At 47.3% G+C, this 14338-nt stretch overlaps 1 protein-coding gene across 4 annotated transcripts in view; it reads left to right on the forward strand.

Annotated features, from left to right (window-relative positions):
- Nucleotides 1-14338, forward strand: part of PCDH7 (protocadherin 7) — a 1104634-nt gene that overhangs the window by 1062393 nt on the left and 27903 nt on the right. For 2 of the 4 annotated variants that reach the window (XM_075346946.1, XM_075346947.1), the window contains exon 3: nt 2504-2635. The exons of the other annotated variants lie outside the window; for them this stretch is intronic. In XM_075346946.1, coding sequence (XP_075203061.1) covers nt 2504-2635 — 132 coding nt within the window. The remainder of the gene's footprint in view (nt 1-2503; nt 2636-14338) is intronic. 4 annotated transcript variants of the gene reach the window in all.

Raw genomic sequence — 14338 nt, forward strand, 5'->3', positions numbered from 1 at the left:
AACCCGATATTTACCTTGGTTACCAGCGCACGCAGCTACACGTGCAGAGAGCAGGGAGCAGTGCACACTGCTTAGCGCTGGCTCCCTACTCTCCTAGGTACAGTACACATCGGGTTAATTACCCGATGTGTACTCTGCTACACGTGCAAGGAGCAGGAGCCGGCACTGACAGTGAGAGCGGCGGAGGCTGGTAACTAAGGTAAATATCGGGTAACCAAGGACAGGGCTTCTTGGTTACCCGATGTTTACCGTGGTTACCAGTGTCCGCAGAAGCCAGCTCCTGCTGCCTGCACATTTAAGTCCCCTTTACACACTGAGACTTTCTAGCGATCATGCTGCACAGCGGGAAACAAAGGACCAAAGAATGGTCCTGAACGATTTGTAGTGATCAGCAACTTCACAGCAGGGGCCAGGTCGCTGATGTGTTTCACACACTGCAATGTCGCTGGGGAGGTCGCTATTACGTCACAAAACCGGTGACGTTACAGCGAAGTCGTTTGCGATGTTGCAGTGTGTAAAGCCACCTTAACAGATCGAAACATTTGTGCCTGTTTATCTTTCGATTTTGAAATAAATGTCATTAATCTGCATATGAGTGTCAAGTTCACTTCTTACTGCACCAATGATGCATCCCTTACTTTGTATGGAATTGTATCCTACTTGTCCACCATCCTCTACCGGAAGTGTTGTGTTCATTCTATCAATCATTGGTGCAGTGGCTTTAGCACTGGAATTGAACTTTGTGTATTGGGTCCTCTGTAATAATTCCTCCTCCTGCCTTACCTACCTTTCTTTATTTAAATTTTACATCACCACCGCCATTGCCAATGTTGGCAGCGTGTGCGCATTGCTATTGTGATGTTGCTTTTAATAAAATGGCACTGAAATCGGTGTATGCATATACCACGATCTTCAGCACCATTTTATTGAAGACACTTTGGAGACAAATATCAGTGGCGGTGCATGCGCAGATTAAATTTTTATTTTCATCAGGTCATGCACTGCTGTAATTGATAGCCATCATCACAGTGTTCTCAGTAAAATGGCTCCGGAGATCGCTGTATGTGCATGCGCTGATTCCATCATGATATTATTGAAGACAACATCAGACTAGCAATGCGTATGTACATGCCAATATCGGCAATGGCATTGGGCCGCTCACAAATAAAATAAAGAAAAGGAGTCAAAGAAGGAGGAGGCATCATTCCAGAGGACAAAGTACTTCACTGATGCTCAAGCAATTGCATCAATGATGTAGTTTCTGAAGCTTTGATAAAGGATTTTTCCGCAATCAAGCCTCGGATCTCTAAAATGATATGAATGAGCATCCTAGCACCAGTATGGACCTGCCGGTTCTTTATATGTAAAAAACCTGCTGGATGGTTCCCTTTTAAATCTAGTGTCACCTAGTGAAAGTCACAATTTTAAATGTCAATATCAATCCTTTAGGAGCTTTTCAATATGATTTAGAATAGGAAATCAAACCAGAACCTTCATTTGCAGGCACATGTTTCGGGCTCTCTGCTCTCCATCAGTAGAAAGCAGGACATTTGATTTGGCTGGATAAAAGACCTCTGACAGGGAATCCAATTGGTAAAGTTTAAACTTTTGGAGAATGTAATCACCGAGTACATAGTGGCATACATCAAAAGCCTTCTGTTGGAGGAATATGTCAATCACAATGGCTCAGTTACTGCGCTGAGGTCATATGTTCAAATTCCAACATGGACAACATCTTTGATAGGTTTATATGTTCTCCCGTGTTTGTGTGGATTTTCTCTATAGACTCATAATTTCCTCCCACTTCCAAAGACATACTGATAGGGAATTTTATATTGTGATGCACATAAGAGGACAGTGATTACTTAGTTGTTATATTAGTATTCTACTAACATTTGTTCTTGAAGGGAAGCTCTTTACAGACTTTATTTCAAATGGTGATATATCTCGTCAATAGGTGGCTATCACCAGTGTGAGACTGCTCTTTTTATTAAATGAAAGAGTGGGTAGACTTGTGATTTTTATAAATATTGTCTGTTAACAAAATAACTTTTTGGGGTCATTAATGTCCCCGAAACGGGTTCCTGGAATTCACAGAAGGACTGAATATCCCACCACAGTGAAAGAGCGAAATATGTATGCTTTCACTCTTTACATGCTGCTATATACTTTAAGGGTGTGTTTCCATGATCAGTGTTTCTTGATTTTAGAAAACTGTTTAGTTTGCAATATATTTAAAATGGATTGTCTTAAATTAGAAAAAAAACGTGTCATTTCTGTCTATTGGCTGTATTTTAGCTGGGAATAAACAGCAATAACAAACAGGTAATAATCAAGAGTTGCTCTGTTTATGGAAAAATGAAGATTTTTCTTCTAATCTGGCACAATACTTTTAAAATAGCCTTTTGTGTGTATTCACTACGAGGATCACCACTATAGCCATTACTTTCACCCATCCACCCATCAACGGTCAGTGACCAAGCCTCTATTTTTGACTTTCCAGGCTGTGACAATAGACCCCAGATGCCACCCACGGGCTTAGGAGATCATGAGAGCCAGGCCACCTCTAGTGAACCTTTTCCAGGAAGACGCTTCTCGCAACGATGGGCAAATACCCTTCCAATCTATCCTAGAGGTGGGAAATGTAGCAATTGATAAAAGCAAAAATGAATGCACCCAAGAGCTAATGCGTCCTGTAAGGAAGTGTATTTAGAGATATACAGTGGGTACACAAAGTATTCAGACCCCTTTAAATTTTTTACTCTTTGTTTCATTACCTCCATTTGGTAAATTCAAAAAAGTTAATTGTTTACTCATTAATGTACACTCTGCACCCCATCTTGTCAGAAAAAAACAGAAATATAGAAATGTTCGCAAATTTATTAAACAACAAAACTGAAATATCACATGGTCATAAGTATTCAGACCCTTTGCTCAGTATTGAGTAGAAGCACCTTTAGAGCTAGTACACCTATGAGTCTTCTTTGGAATGATGCAACAGGTTTTTCACACCTGGATTGGAGGATCCTCTGCCATTCTTCCTTGCAGATTCTCTCCAATTATGTTAGGTTGGATGGTGAACATTGGTGGACAGCCATTTGCAGGTCTCTCCAGAGATGCTCAATTGGGTTTAGGTCAGGGCTCTGGCTGGGCCAGTCAAGAATAGTCACAGAGTTGTTCTGAAACCACTCCTTTGTTATTTTAGCTGTGTGCTTAGGGTCATTGTCTTGTTAGAAGGTGAACCTTTGGCCAAGTCTGAGGTCCAGAGCACTCTGGAAGATGTTTTCTTCCAGGATATCTCTGTACTCGGCTGCATTCATCTTTCCTTCAATTGCAACCAGTCGTCCTGTCCCTGCAGCTGAAAAACACCCCCATAGAATGATACTACCACCACCATGTTTCACTGTTGGTATTGTATTTGGCAGGGGATGAGCAGTGCCTGATTTTCTCCACACATACAGTGACACTTAGAATTATCACCAAAAAGTTCTATCTTCATCTCATCAGATCAAAGAATCTTAATTCTCATAGTCTGGGAGTCCTTCATGTGTTTTTTTTTGCAAACTCTAAGCGTGCTTTCATGTCTTGCATTTTGGAGAGGCGTCCATCGGGCCACTCTGCCATAAAGGCTCGAGTGGTTGAGGGCTGCAGTGATAGTTGACTTTGTGGAACTTTCTCCCATCTCCCTACTGCATCTCTGGAGTTCAGCCACAGTGATCTTGGGGTTCTTCTTTACCTCTCTCACGAAGGCTCTTCTCCCACTATTGCTCAGTTTGGCTGGCTGGATGGCCAGGTCTAGGAAGAGTTCTGGTGGTCCCAAACTTTTTCCCTATACGGATTATGGAGGTCACTGTGCTCTTAAGAACCTTGAGTACTACAGAAATCTTTTTGTAACCTTGGTCAGATCTGTGCCTCTGAGCTCATTGGGCAATTCCTTTGACCTCATGATTCTCATTTGGTCTGACATGCACTGTGAGCTGTGAGGTCTTATATAGACATGTGTGTGCCTTTCAAAATCAAGTCCTATCAGTTTAATTAAACAGCTGGACTCCAATGAAGGAGTAGAACCATCTCAAGGATGATCACAAGGAGATGGACAGCATGTGACTTAAATATGAGTGTCTGAGCAAAGGGTCTGAATACTTATAACCATGTAACATTTCATCTTTTCTTGTTTAATAAATTTGCAAAAATGTCTATGTGAAGCCCCACAGGAGTTGTGTCGGTGCATTACCTTCAGGGACTCCACTCAGCTGGATCTGTCTGGTCACAGGTAGGAAACCTTCTTTGTAGTTTGTCGTGACGCCACTCTCAGTATTGCGGTCAGTGGGGACCGCCACTGCAGGTTGAGGGACGCCTGGGGCTGATGGTGAGTGCAGTTAGTTGGAATAGCCTCCTGAGAGTGAGGCAAGCCCCAGGGCCCTGTGTAAGTGCGTAGTACCACAAGGCGCAGAATAACTCCACACAGGCAGAATGTCTTTCAGGGTTTTTACTCACTTCAGGTGGCAGGGTGAGTAACCCGGGCGTAGCTGGGATGAACCAGGCGGGAACCAGGTGTCCTTCAGGCTGACTTGTGAGGGTGACTACTAACTCGCCTTCCTTAGCCCTTGGTGGTTTGGGGTGACCCCGACTTTGAGTCCCTATGGGGGTCACCCAGGGAAGTTGCTGAAGCCTCACTCCCCTTCGTTTGCCGTGTGCTTGTTGCCTGGACCAGCTCACTCCAGCTGCTTGCCTCCTGTGAGCTATGGGCCCTAACTGTGGCTACGTGGCTGCGGCTTTTGTGGTGTTGTGGCGTGGGCTTTGAGAGCCCCACACCGGCAGGTTTAGCAAAAGAAAGCTGGATCTATCTCCGCTTCGGGATCTGCCGCCCGTTTGGGCCTGGTTCTCCCTAGCAGTCTCCTTACTTCCCACTCTGTTCTCTCTCTCTAGCTGGAGATGGGTTTCGGGTAGCACTCCTAGGTGACCGTTCTCCCCCGTCGGTAGCCACTGCGCGGACGCTGTCAGACTACAGCAGCCCAGGGGAAGGGGTCAGCTCTCCTCGGAGCTCCCTGGACTCTGCTCTGAACCGGCTCACATCTGGGACCTTCACTGCTGCTCCTGTCTGAGCTCCACTTTCCTGCTCCTCACTCCTCCACACTCTGCTGCAGACTCCAGACTGTTTACTCCTCCTTCTCTTTTCCCTTTTGTGCCTGCCTACGCCACCTAGCAACCAGATTCTCTTACCACACCCCTTGAGAGGAGATGGAGGCTTTTGGCCCCCTCCACTATTCCAGTGAAGGTGAAGGCTTTTCCCCCTCCTGGGATCCCCAGGGGTCCTCTCATGGGTACATGTGTGAGACCTGATCACTATGCGCCTGTGTTCCACACCCCGGTCAGCCTTCTGGATTACCTGTATTGTACTGTCCCCAGCACGGGTGCAGTACTCAGTGGTGCCTGACCAGGTCAGGGGCGCCACATTCCCCCTTAGTTATCACCAGCACGTCCTCGGGCTGCAAGACAACATTTTAAAATGCATAAAACATTAAAACATGTAAAACATTTTTAAAAGCACCAGGTACCATACATCACCACCCTCCACCCACAAGTCCGTTAACCCACCCAAAACCCTTTCACGTTGGCCGCGACTTCAGCCACTTCTGGCAGGATGTAGAGGCGGCTTTCATGGTCTGGTGGTCTTCAGGGTATACCTGGCCTGGTGGATCCGCGCCTTCAGCCTCTTCTGGCAGGATGTAGAGGCGGCCTCCACAGTTGGTGCTGACCAGGTACCCTCTTTGTGGTGGAGAGCCAGGCCCCATAAACAGGCATGCTCTCTGGTCGCAGGTAAGCCAAGGCCCTATATACGGACGGGCTCCTCCTGGTTGCAGACGAGCCAAGCCCCTAAACAGGCTGACTCTGGTGGCGGTGGTGCCCTCTGGTGTAACTATTTACACTGCGAGAGTTTGTGGCTATAGCCAGTTCATAGCCTTAAGGTTTATTTTCTCACAATAGTTTTTGTGGGCACATACTTGAACTTTTAAAACGTTGCAAAACAAACTTTCCAACTGGTCAAAACTTGCTGTACTTTACTTGAACTTAGGCAGATTCCTCTTCACCAGGGCTTGGGCCTGTAGGGCTGCGGCACCTGTTGGTTTCTTGACCTTTTTCCTCATCTGTAGTTGTCTCTTCATTAGGTCTTTGGTCTTTTCTTTCTTTATGGCTGTCTTTCCTTTCTTCTTTGGGACATGGCACTACATCTAGGGCATACCAGCCTCTTTCGCCTCGATGCATAGTAAACTGTACGGAGTCTCCTGTACGCAGGTTCCTTCCAGGATGTCCTCTGGGCAGATTAGCTCTGACGTCTCTCCGATTGACAAAAATACCTTCTTTTATACCAGGTGCTACGATGAACCCGTATCCTGACTTGAGGCTGAAGTCCTCCACTACTCCTCTGCAAAGGGATCCTCTGGCCTGGGCTTTGGCTCTTCTCAGGAACCTTTTCTCCTGTAGATCTCTGGCCGTGACTTCTCTCTGCTCTGGGGATGGCGGTGCAGGGAAAGACTGGGTTCTACTGCGGCGCTGTGTCTTGCGGGCTGGATTCTGCGAAGTGCAGCTTACAAGCTCCCAGGTGAGGCTTTGGGGCAGATCTTCTTCAGCAGGAGGTGTCAGGTCTTCCTCGTCCCAACGGGAATATGGCAGCATCTCCGGCTCTGGGACTAGCACTGCTGCTGGCTCCGGGGGCAACTCCTCAGCTTCTTGCCCTCCTCTCCCCCTTAGTTCGTCGCTGCACTCTGGTCGTGGCAGCGCTGGGGATGAGTGTTCCTCAGCTGGCCCAGGCGGTGGACTCTTCAGCGTGGTTGCTGCTGGGGTTGCCTTAGGGGTGTTCGGAGGGAGCATGTATCGGTCCACCATCTCCTGTGGAAACTTAGCCTCCAGGTCAGCCTTCAGCTGCCAGTATGCGGAGTCTTCACCTATCAGGGATTTCCTAGTAGGGACTTCCTTAGGCTGGGGAGCGGTGTCTGCTCTGGCCTTGCAGGCCGAGATAAATGGTGATGCAATCTCTTGGCGGGCCGCGCCCTGTATGGCGGCGGCCTGGTCTTGGCGGGCCGCGCCCTGTATGGCGGCGGCCTGGTCTTGGCGGGCCGCGCCCTGTATGGCGGCGGCCTGGTCTTGGCGGGCCGCGCCCTGTATGGCGGCGGCCTGGTCTTGGCGGGCCGCGCCCTGTATGGCGGCGGCCTGGTCTTGGCGGGCCGCGCCCTGTATGGCGGTGGCCTGGTCTTGGCGGGCCGGACTGGGCGTTGCTGCAGGGACCGGGTCTTGGTGGGCCGAGCAGGGCATCGCTGCGGCGGCCGGGGCTTGGCGGGCCGAGCAGGGCATCGCTGCGGCGGCCGGGGCTTGGCGGGCCGAGCAGGGCATCGCTGCGGCGGCCGGGGCTTGGCGGGCCGAGCAGGGCATCGCTGCGGCGGCCGGGGCTTGGCGGGCCGAGCAGGGCATCGCTGCGGCGGCCGGGGCTTGGCGGGCCGCACCTGGCATGGCTGCGGCCTGGCTCAGCGTCGCCGCGCCGGGCGCCTCTTCTGGGACCGGGGTCGTAGCAGCAGGGGTTGGAGCACTTGCGCTGGCCGGGGCAACTCTGGACTCACCCATCGGTGGCACCATCGGGATCTGAGTCGTCGCCGCTCGATCTGGCAGGCGTCGCGCGGCTCCCTCCTCGTAGGTCCGAACCGCCGCAGCCATCTCCAGAAGCTCCGTGCGTCCCTCACTGAGCTGTCGCATGATCCTGGCCTCCAGCTGATCGCAGAAGATAGCAAGCTCCCGGCACCACCAGGCAGCAGAGCCTGGTTCTGGGTATCCACGTCCGGACTCCATCTCTTTTCTCTGCAGCAGCAGGCTTGTGGCTCCCTTTCCTTCCCGCCGTCTCTGGACGCTTCCGCTCTCTTCACAAGCGAGGTCAGAACTCTGCAGAGGATCTCTGGGTAGCCACACCTCTTCGTGGGCGGTAACTTCTTCCAGCGCGGGCTGCTGTTGTTTTTCAGCGCGCTTTTCATGGTGGCAATATGGCGGCGCTTCCAATTTTTCAAGCGGACCGCCCAGGCACATGGTCACCTGTCTCAACAGGTCTAGTCCTTATCCTGTTCGTGACGCCAGATGTGAAGCCCCACAGGAGTTGTGTCGGTGCATTACCTTCAGGGACTCCACTCAGCTGGATCTGTCTGGTCACAGGTAGGAAACCTTCTTTGTAGTTTGTCGTGACGCCACTCTCAGTATTGCGGTCAGTGGGGACCGCCACTGCAGGTTGAGGGACGCCTGGGGCTGATGGTGAGTGCAGTTAGTTGGAATAGCCTCCTGAGAGTGAGGCAAGCCCCAGGGCCCTGTGTAGGTGCGTAGTACCACAAGGCGCAGAATAACTCCACACAGGCAGAATGTCTTTCAGGGTTTTTACTCACTTCAGGTGGCAGGGTGAGTAACCCGGGCGTAGCTGGGATGAACCAGGCGGGAACCAGGTGTCCTTCAGGCTGACTTGTGAGGGTGACTACTAACTCGCCTTCCTTAGCCCTTGGTGGTTTGGGGTGACCCCGACTTTGAGTCCCTATGGGGGTCACCCAGGGAAGTTGCTGAAGCCTCACTCCCCTTCGTTTGCCGTGTGCTTGTTGCCTGGACCAGCTCACTCCAGCTGCTTGCCTCCTGTGAGCTATGGGCCCTAACTGTGGCTACGTGGCTGCGGCTTTTGTGGTGTTGTGGCGTGGGCTTTGAGAGCCCCACACCGGCAGGTTTAGCAAAAGAAAGCTGGATCTATCTCCGCTTCGGGATCTGCCGCCCGTTTGGGCCTGGTTCTCCCTAGCAGTCTCCTTACTTCCCACTCTGTTCTCTCTCTCTAGCTGGAGATGGGTTTCGGGTAGCACTCCTAGGTGACCGTTCTCCCCCGTCGGTAGCCACTGCGCGGACGCTGTCAGACTACAGCAGCCCAGGGGAAGGGGTCAGCTCTCCTCGGAGCTCCCTGGACTCTGCTCTGAACCGGCTCACATCTGGGACCTTCACTGCTGCTCCTGTCTGAGCTCCACTTTCCTGCTCCTCACTCCTCCACACTCTGCTGCAGACTCCAGACTGTTTACTCCTCCTTCTCTTTTCCCTTTTGTGCCTGCCTACGCCACCTAGCAACCAGATTCTCTTACCACACCCCTTGAGAGGAGATGGAGGCTTTTGGCCCCCTCCACTATTCCAGTGAAGGTGAAGGCTTTTCCCCCTCCTGGGATCCCCAGGGGTCCTCTCATGGGTACATGTGGGAGACCTGATCACTATGCGCCTGTGTTCCACACCCCGGTCAGCCTTCTGGATTACCTGTATTGTACTGTCCCCAGCACGGGTGCAGTACTCAGTGGTGCCTGACCAGGTCAGGGGCGCCACATCTACATTTCTGGGGGGTTTTATGACAAGATGGGGTGCAGAGTCTACATTAATGAGAAAAAAAATGAACTTTTTTAAATTTACCAAAAGGCTGTAATGAAACAAAGAGTGAAAAATTTAAAGGGGTCTGAATACTTTCTGTGCCCACTGTATTTCCTGAGGAATTCCCCCATAAATCCTACATGTGAAACCCTTCTAGATGTTCCTCATTCTCATATTTTTATTACTGACACATAATTATGTTTAAGTCTTTATGTCACACCACTATATAAGTAAGGTATTTCTACAGATATTTCATTGGAGTGTGCTAATAGTTAGATATGAGCAAACCCGAGATTCAGTGTTCGGATTTTTGTAAAAAAAACCAGAGTTTCGGTTTGGAGCTTGGGTGCTTTGCGTTCGAACATCACTGGGGCAAGCATCGCTGTGCTCGGGTGCGCTTGGTGCTCAGCCCAGTGTGAGCCGCTTGAAGTTTTTGAAGGGCTCATGGGTAACAACAGCATGATGCAGTGTGCAACAAAAAAATGGAAAAACCTCGCCCATCCGCTTGCAGAAGTGATCTGCTTATGGCTGTCTGCATGTGGGTGAAGACCCAAACTGCTCAATTAGTGACTTCCATTGTGGTTAAGGTCAAACTTTGGATCCCAAACTAAAATTGATTTAAAGTTTGGCTGACCACGCTGAACCGAATTTCCACGGGTCTGCTCATCTCTACTCATAGCACATATTCAACACATGAAGAGTTTGTGGAAACATTAGGTCTTTTATAAATAATGTATACAGTTTTCTACTGAGACCTGAACCTTGAGTATTTATTGCTTTCTACTTTATATGTAAGTAAATATTGCATGTGCACACTGTTCCTGTCCATTATATATATATATATTGAGCTATTGAAATGGCAGAGGGATAGAACTCATCCTTTTGAGATATTACACTCAATAGTAACTCATACATAATAATAAACATAACTTAAACTGATACTAAAGAATAAAACTAAATTTGTGTACATATATACAGAATGTAAATAACACCATAAAGAGATACGAGACTAAAGACTACAACTGATACTGTTATAATTCTATACCTTCAGTTGTCAAAATAAAAAGGTCTAACTTCTGCATTTTAAGATTATACGTCTATAAAAGAAAATTATATTATACATAATAAACTTCTTTATAAAAGGTAGAGTCTATTTTAATAAGCAAATTTTGTTTTGTATTATTCTTGTGTACAGTACAGACCAAAAGTTTGGACACACCTTCTCATTCAATGAGTTTTCTTTATTTTCATTACTCTAAAAATTGTAGATTCACATTGAAGGCATCAAAACTATGAATTAAAACGTGTGGAATGAAATACTTAAAAAAGTGTGAAACAACTGAAAATATGTCTTATATTCTAGGTTCTTCAAAGTAGCCACCTTTTGCTTTCTTTACTATTTTGCACACTCTTGTCATTCTCTTGATGAGCTTCAAGAGGTAGTCACCGGAAATGGTCTTCCAACAGTCTTGAAGGAGTTCCCAGAGATGCTTAGCACCTGTTGGCCCTTTTGCCTTCACTCTGCGGTCGAGCTCACCCCAAACCGTCTTGATTGGGTTCAGGTCTGGTGACTGTGGAGACCAGGTCATCTGGCGTAGCATCCCATCACTCTCCTTCTTAGTCAAATAGCCCTTACACATCCTGGAGGTGTGTTTGGGGTCATTGTCCTGTTGAAAAATAAATGATGGTCCAACTAAACGCAAACTGAATGGAATAGCATGCCGCTGCAAGATGCTGTGGTAGGCATGCTGGTTCTGTATGCCTTCAATTTTGAATAAATCCCCAACAGTGTCACCAGCAAAGCACCCTCACACTATCACACCTCCTCCTCCATGCTTCACGGTGGGAACCAGCCATGTAGAGTCCATCCGTTCACCTTTTCTATAAAGACACGAGGGTTGGATCCAAAGATCTCAAATTTGGACTCATCAGACCAAAGCACAGATTTCCACTGGTCTAATGTCCATTCCTTGTGTTCTTTAGCCCAAACAAGTCTCTTCTGCTTGTTGCCTGTCCTTAGCAGTTTCATAAAGAAGTTGGGGATCAGCGACGCGCTTATCACCATTCAATCCAAAAGATAATTTTCCAAGTCATTTATTAGGAAGCATGAACAAGTTTACGCGTTTCAGGGGTCTCTGCCCCCTTCCTCAGGACAATGCAACAATGACACAGAAGAACACGCTCTTCTGTGCCATTGTTGCATTGTCCTGATGAAGGGGGCAGAGACCCCTGAAACGCGTAGACTTGTTCATGCTTCCTAATAAATGACTTGGAAAATTATCTTTTGGATTGAATGGTGATAAGCGCGGCGCTGATCCCCGACTTCTTTATGAAACTGCTATCTCATTGTTACGGGTCCGCAGCTGTCTCCACTGACTTTTATGCTTCATGAGGTGTTGTGACTCTCACAACATCCATAGGTGAGTGCACCCTAATATCCCTTCTATTGTTTTTATACGTTAAGACCCTATGCACCTGTTTTTCCTCCACAGTTTATAAAATGTTGCCTGTCCTTAGCAGTGGTTTCCTAACAGCTATTTTACCATGAAGGCCTGCTGCACAAAGTCTTCTTTTAACAGTTGTTCTAGAGATGAGAAGGTGTGTCCAAACTTTTGGTCTGTGCTGTACTTTTTATAGAAATTTAGGGTAATATAAAGGTATAAATATAAAGGTAAAGACTCCCATACATATAACATACATTTTGGCCGAACCACTGCTTTGCTGACAGCTATCTCTTCTGACTACCTAATACACAAGAACTCTCAGCTTCTCTTTTCTCTATGGGTGGGAAGTTACATGTCTCCTCTGACATCTACTTATCTTCAAGGAGAACTTCAGAATTGCATATGTTTTCATGAGAGTGTTGGAGAGGTCAACACATCAAAGTGTCATGAATAGAGATGAGAGGTTCCATGGAGGTTCGGTTGGCTATCAGCAAACGAGCCAAGCCTCCATTGACTTGAGCTTGACCCGAACCCCGGAGAAAGTAATTGATTGGCAGTTAGAGTCTCCACCCACAAGCAACCATCCATAAGTAGATCACTTCTGGGGGAGGGGGGGATGGACTTATTCCACCAATTTTTTTTGTTGCATTCTACATGTAATCATGCTGATGTTACACCCAGTGTGCGCCGTTCAAACACTGCAAGTGGCACACACAAGGCTGAGCACCAGGACCAGGCATACCTAAGCACAACATTGCTAGCGTGAGTGAATGTCACACATAGCCAATTCGAACTTCAAACTTGAACCTTGATTTTTTTAGTTGGTGTTAGGTTCGAAAATCAAACCTCAGGTTCATTCATCTCTAGTCATGAAGTCTCAATGATATTGGCAGGATCAACTAACTTGGTCTAATGTGTAGGGGGTATTAGGTAATGAATAAAAACAGATTTTAGTCTCTTTAAATTCCCAGTCTCTCCCTGTTAAATATTGTATAATCATTTCCAAAATCAGTACTTTTCTTGAAAATTGTTTTGTAGGGTTTTCGTAGATTCATCAAGAGGCCATAAGACAACTCTAGACTAGCTCTCAAATTAACAAGTCCATGTTTGTTAGAAATTTTTAGCTTTATGAGAATTTTAGAGAAAGTCCCTCTTACAATGGCCCAGTGGATGACATTGTCTAATGAAGGTTGGAGAGGCAGTAGGTGCTTGATGGCTCACAGAGTAGCATGAAAAACTTGAAAAGAATTTCATCAGTCTAGTCTTGATTCACACTTCTCTATTTAATAGTATATAAATAAAATAGTGCGCATTCAGATACCTTGAGTTGGTGCTTCACTGTATTATAAACTATTATACCGTATTCAATATTTTATACCATACAGGGCCTAATTATAAGCACCATATAATATAATGTCAATGTAACAGTGCTGCAATTGGCTTCATACTGTTACCTAAATAACCTTATGAACTGCCACTAACACCATATATTGCAGAATATAACACTGCAGCACCTAAATAGCTAGTACCTAGTAATTATCTACATATAGTGCTGACTAATAGCAATATACAGTGACCGAATAGCTCAAACTGCATGTAATCTAGTAACAAAGCTAATTAATCACAGTTGAGCAATTGAATTCTACTAGAACTGAGGAAAATCAATATTTGACCAAATGCAATTTTTTTATTTGCTTTCGCGCAGATTCAGCAAACTGACAGTCACTGGTTGCCATATTTCATAACCATAAAGGGTAAAAATGTTTAAAAGGAATCTAAGGGCAGTTTTTTTTTCTACCTCATCTGAGAGCAACATGATGTAAACTGCAAACAGATCCTGAATCCAATGATGTATCACTTAAGGTGGCTTTACACACTACGACATCGCTAAAGCGATGTCGTTGGGGTCACGGATTTTGTGACGCACATCCCGCCGCGTTAGCAATGTTATTGCATGTGACACCTATTAGCGATTTTGAATCATTGCAAAAACGTTCAAAATCGCTCATCGGTGACATCGTGCCCGATTCTCAATTATCGTTGCTGCTACAGTAACGATGTTGTTCTTCGTTTCTGTGGCAGCACACATCACTACGTGTGACACCGCAGGAAAGAGGAACCGTCCCGCCAGCAGTGAGGAGGGAAGGAGGTGGGCGGGATGTTCATCCTGCTCATCTCCGCCCCTCCGCTTTGATTGGGACCGCTTAGTGACGTCGCTGTGACGTCGCGGTGACACCGAACACACCTCCCCCTTGAGAGAGGGATTGTTCGGCAGTCGCAGCGACGTCGCAGAGCAGGTATGTGCGTGTGATGCTGCTATAGCGATAATGTTTGCTACGGCAGCGATCTCCACATATCATTACAACAACGGGGGCGGGTGCTAACGCGCTCGACATCGCTAGCAATTGCTAACGATGTTGTAGCGTGTAAAGCGGCCCTTAGATTACTGGGTGCAGCAGTTTTGACACCATCTG

The sequence above is a fragment of the Anomaloglossus baeobatrachus genome, chromosome 1, assembly GCF_048569485.1.
Source record: "Anomaloglossus baeobatrachus isolate aAnoBae1 chromosome 1, aAnoBae1.hap1, whole genome shotgun sequence".
NCBI lineage: Eukaryota > Metazoa > Chordata > Amphibia > Anura > Aromobatidae > Anomaloglossus > Anomaloglossus baeobatrachus.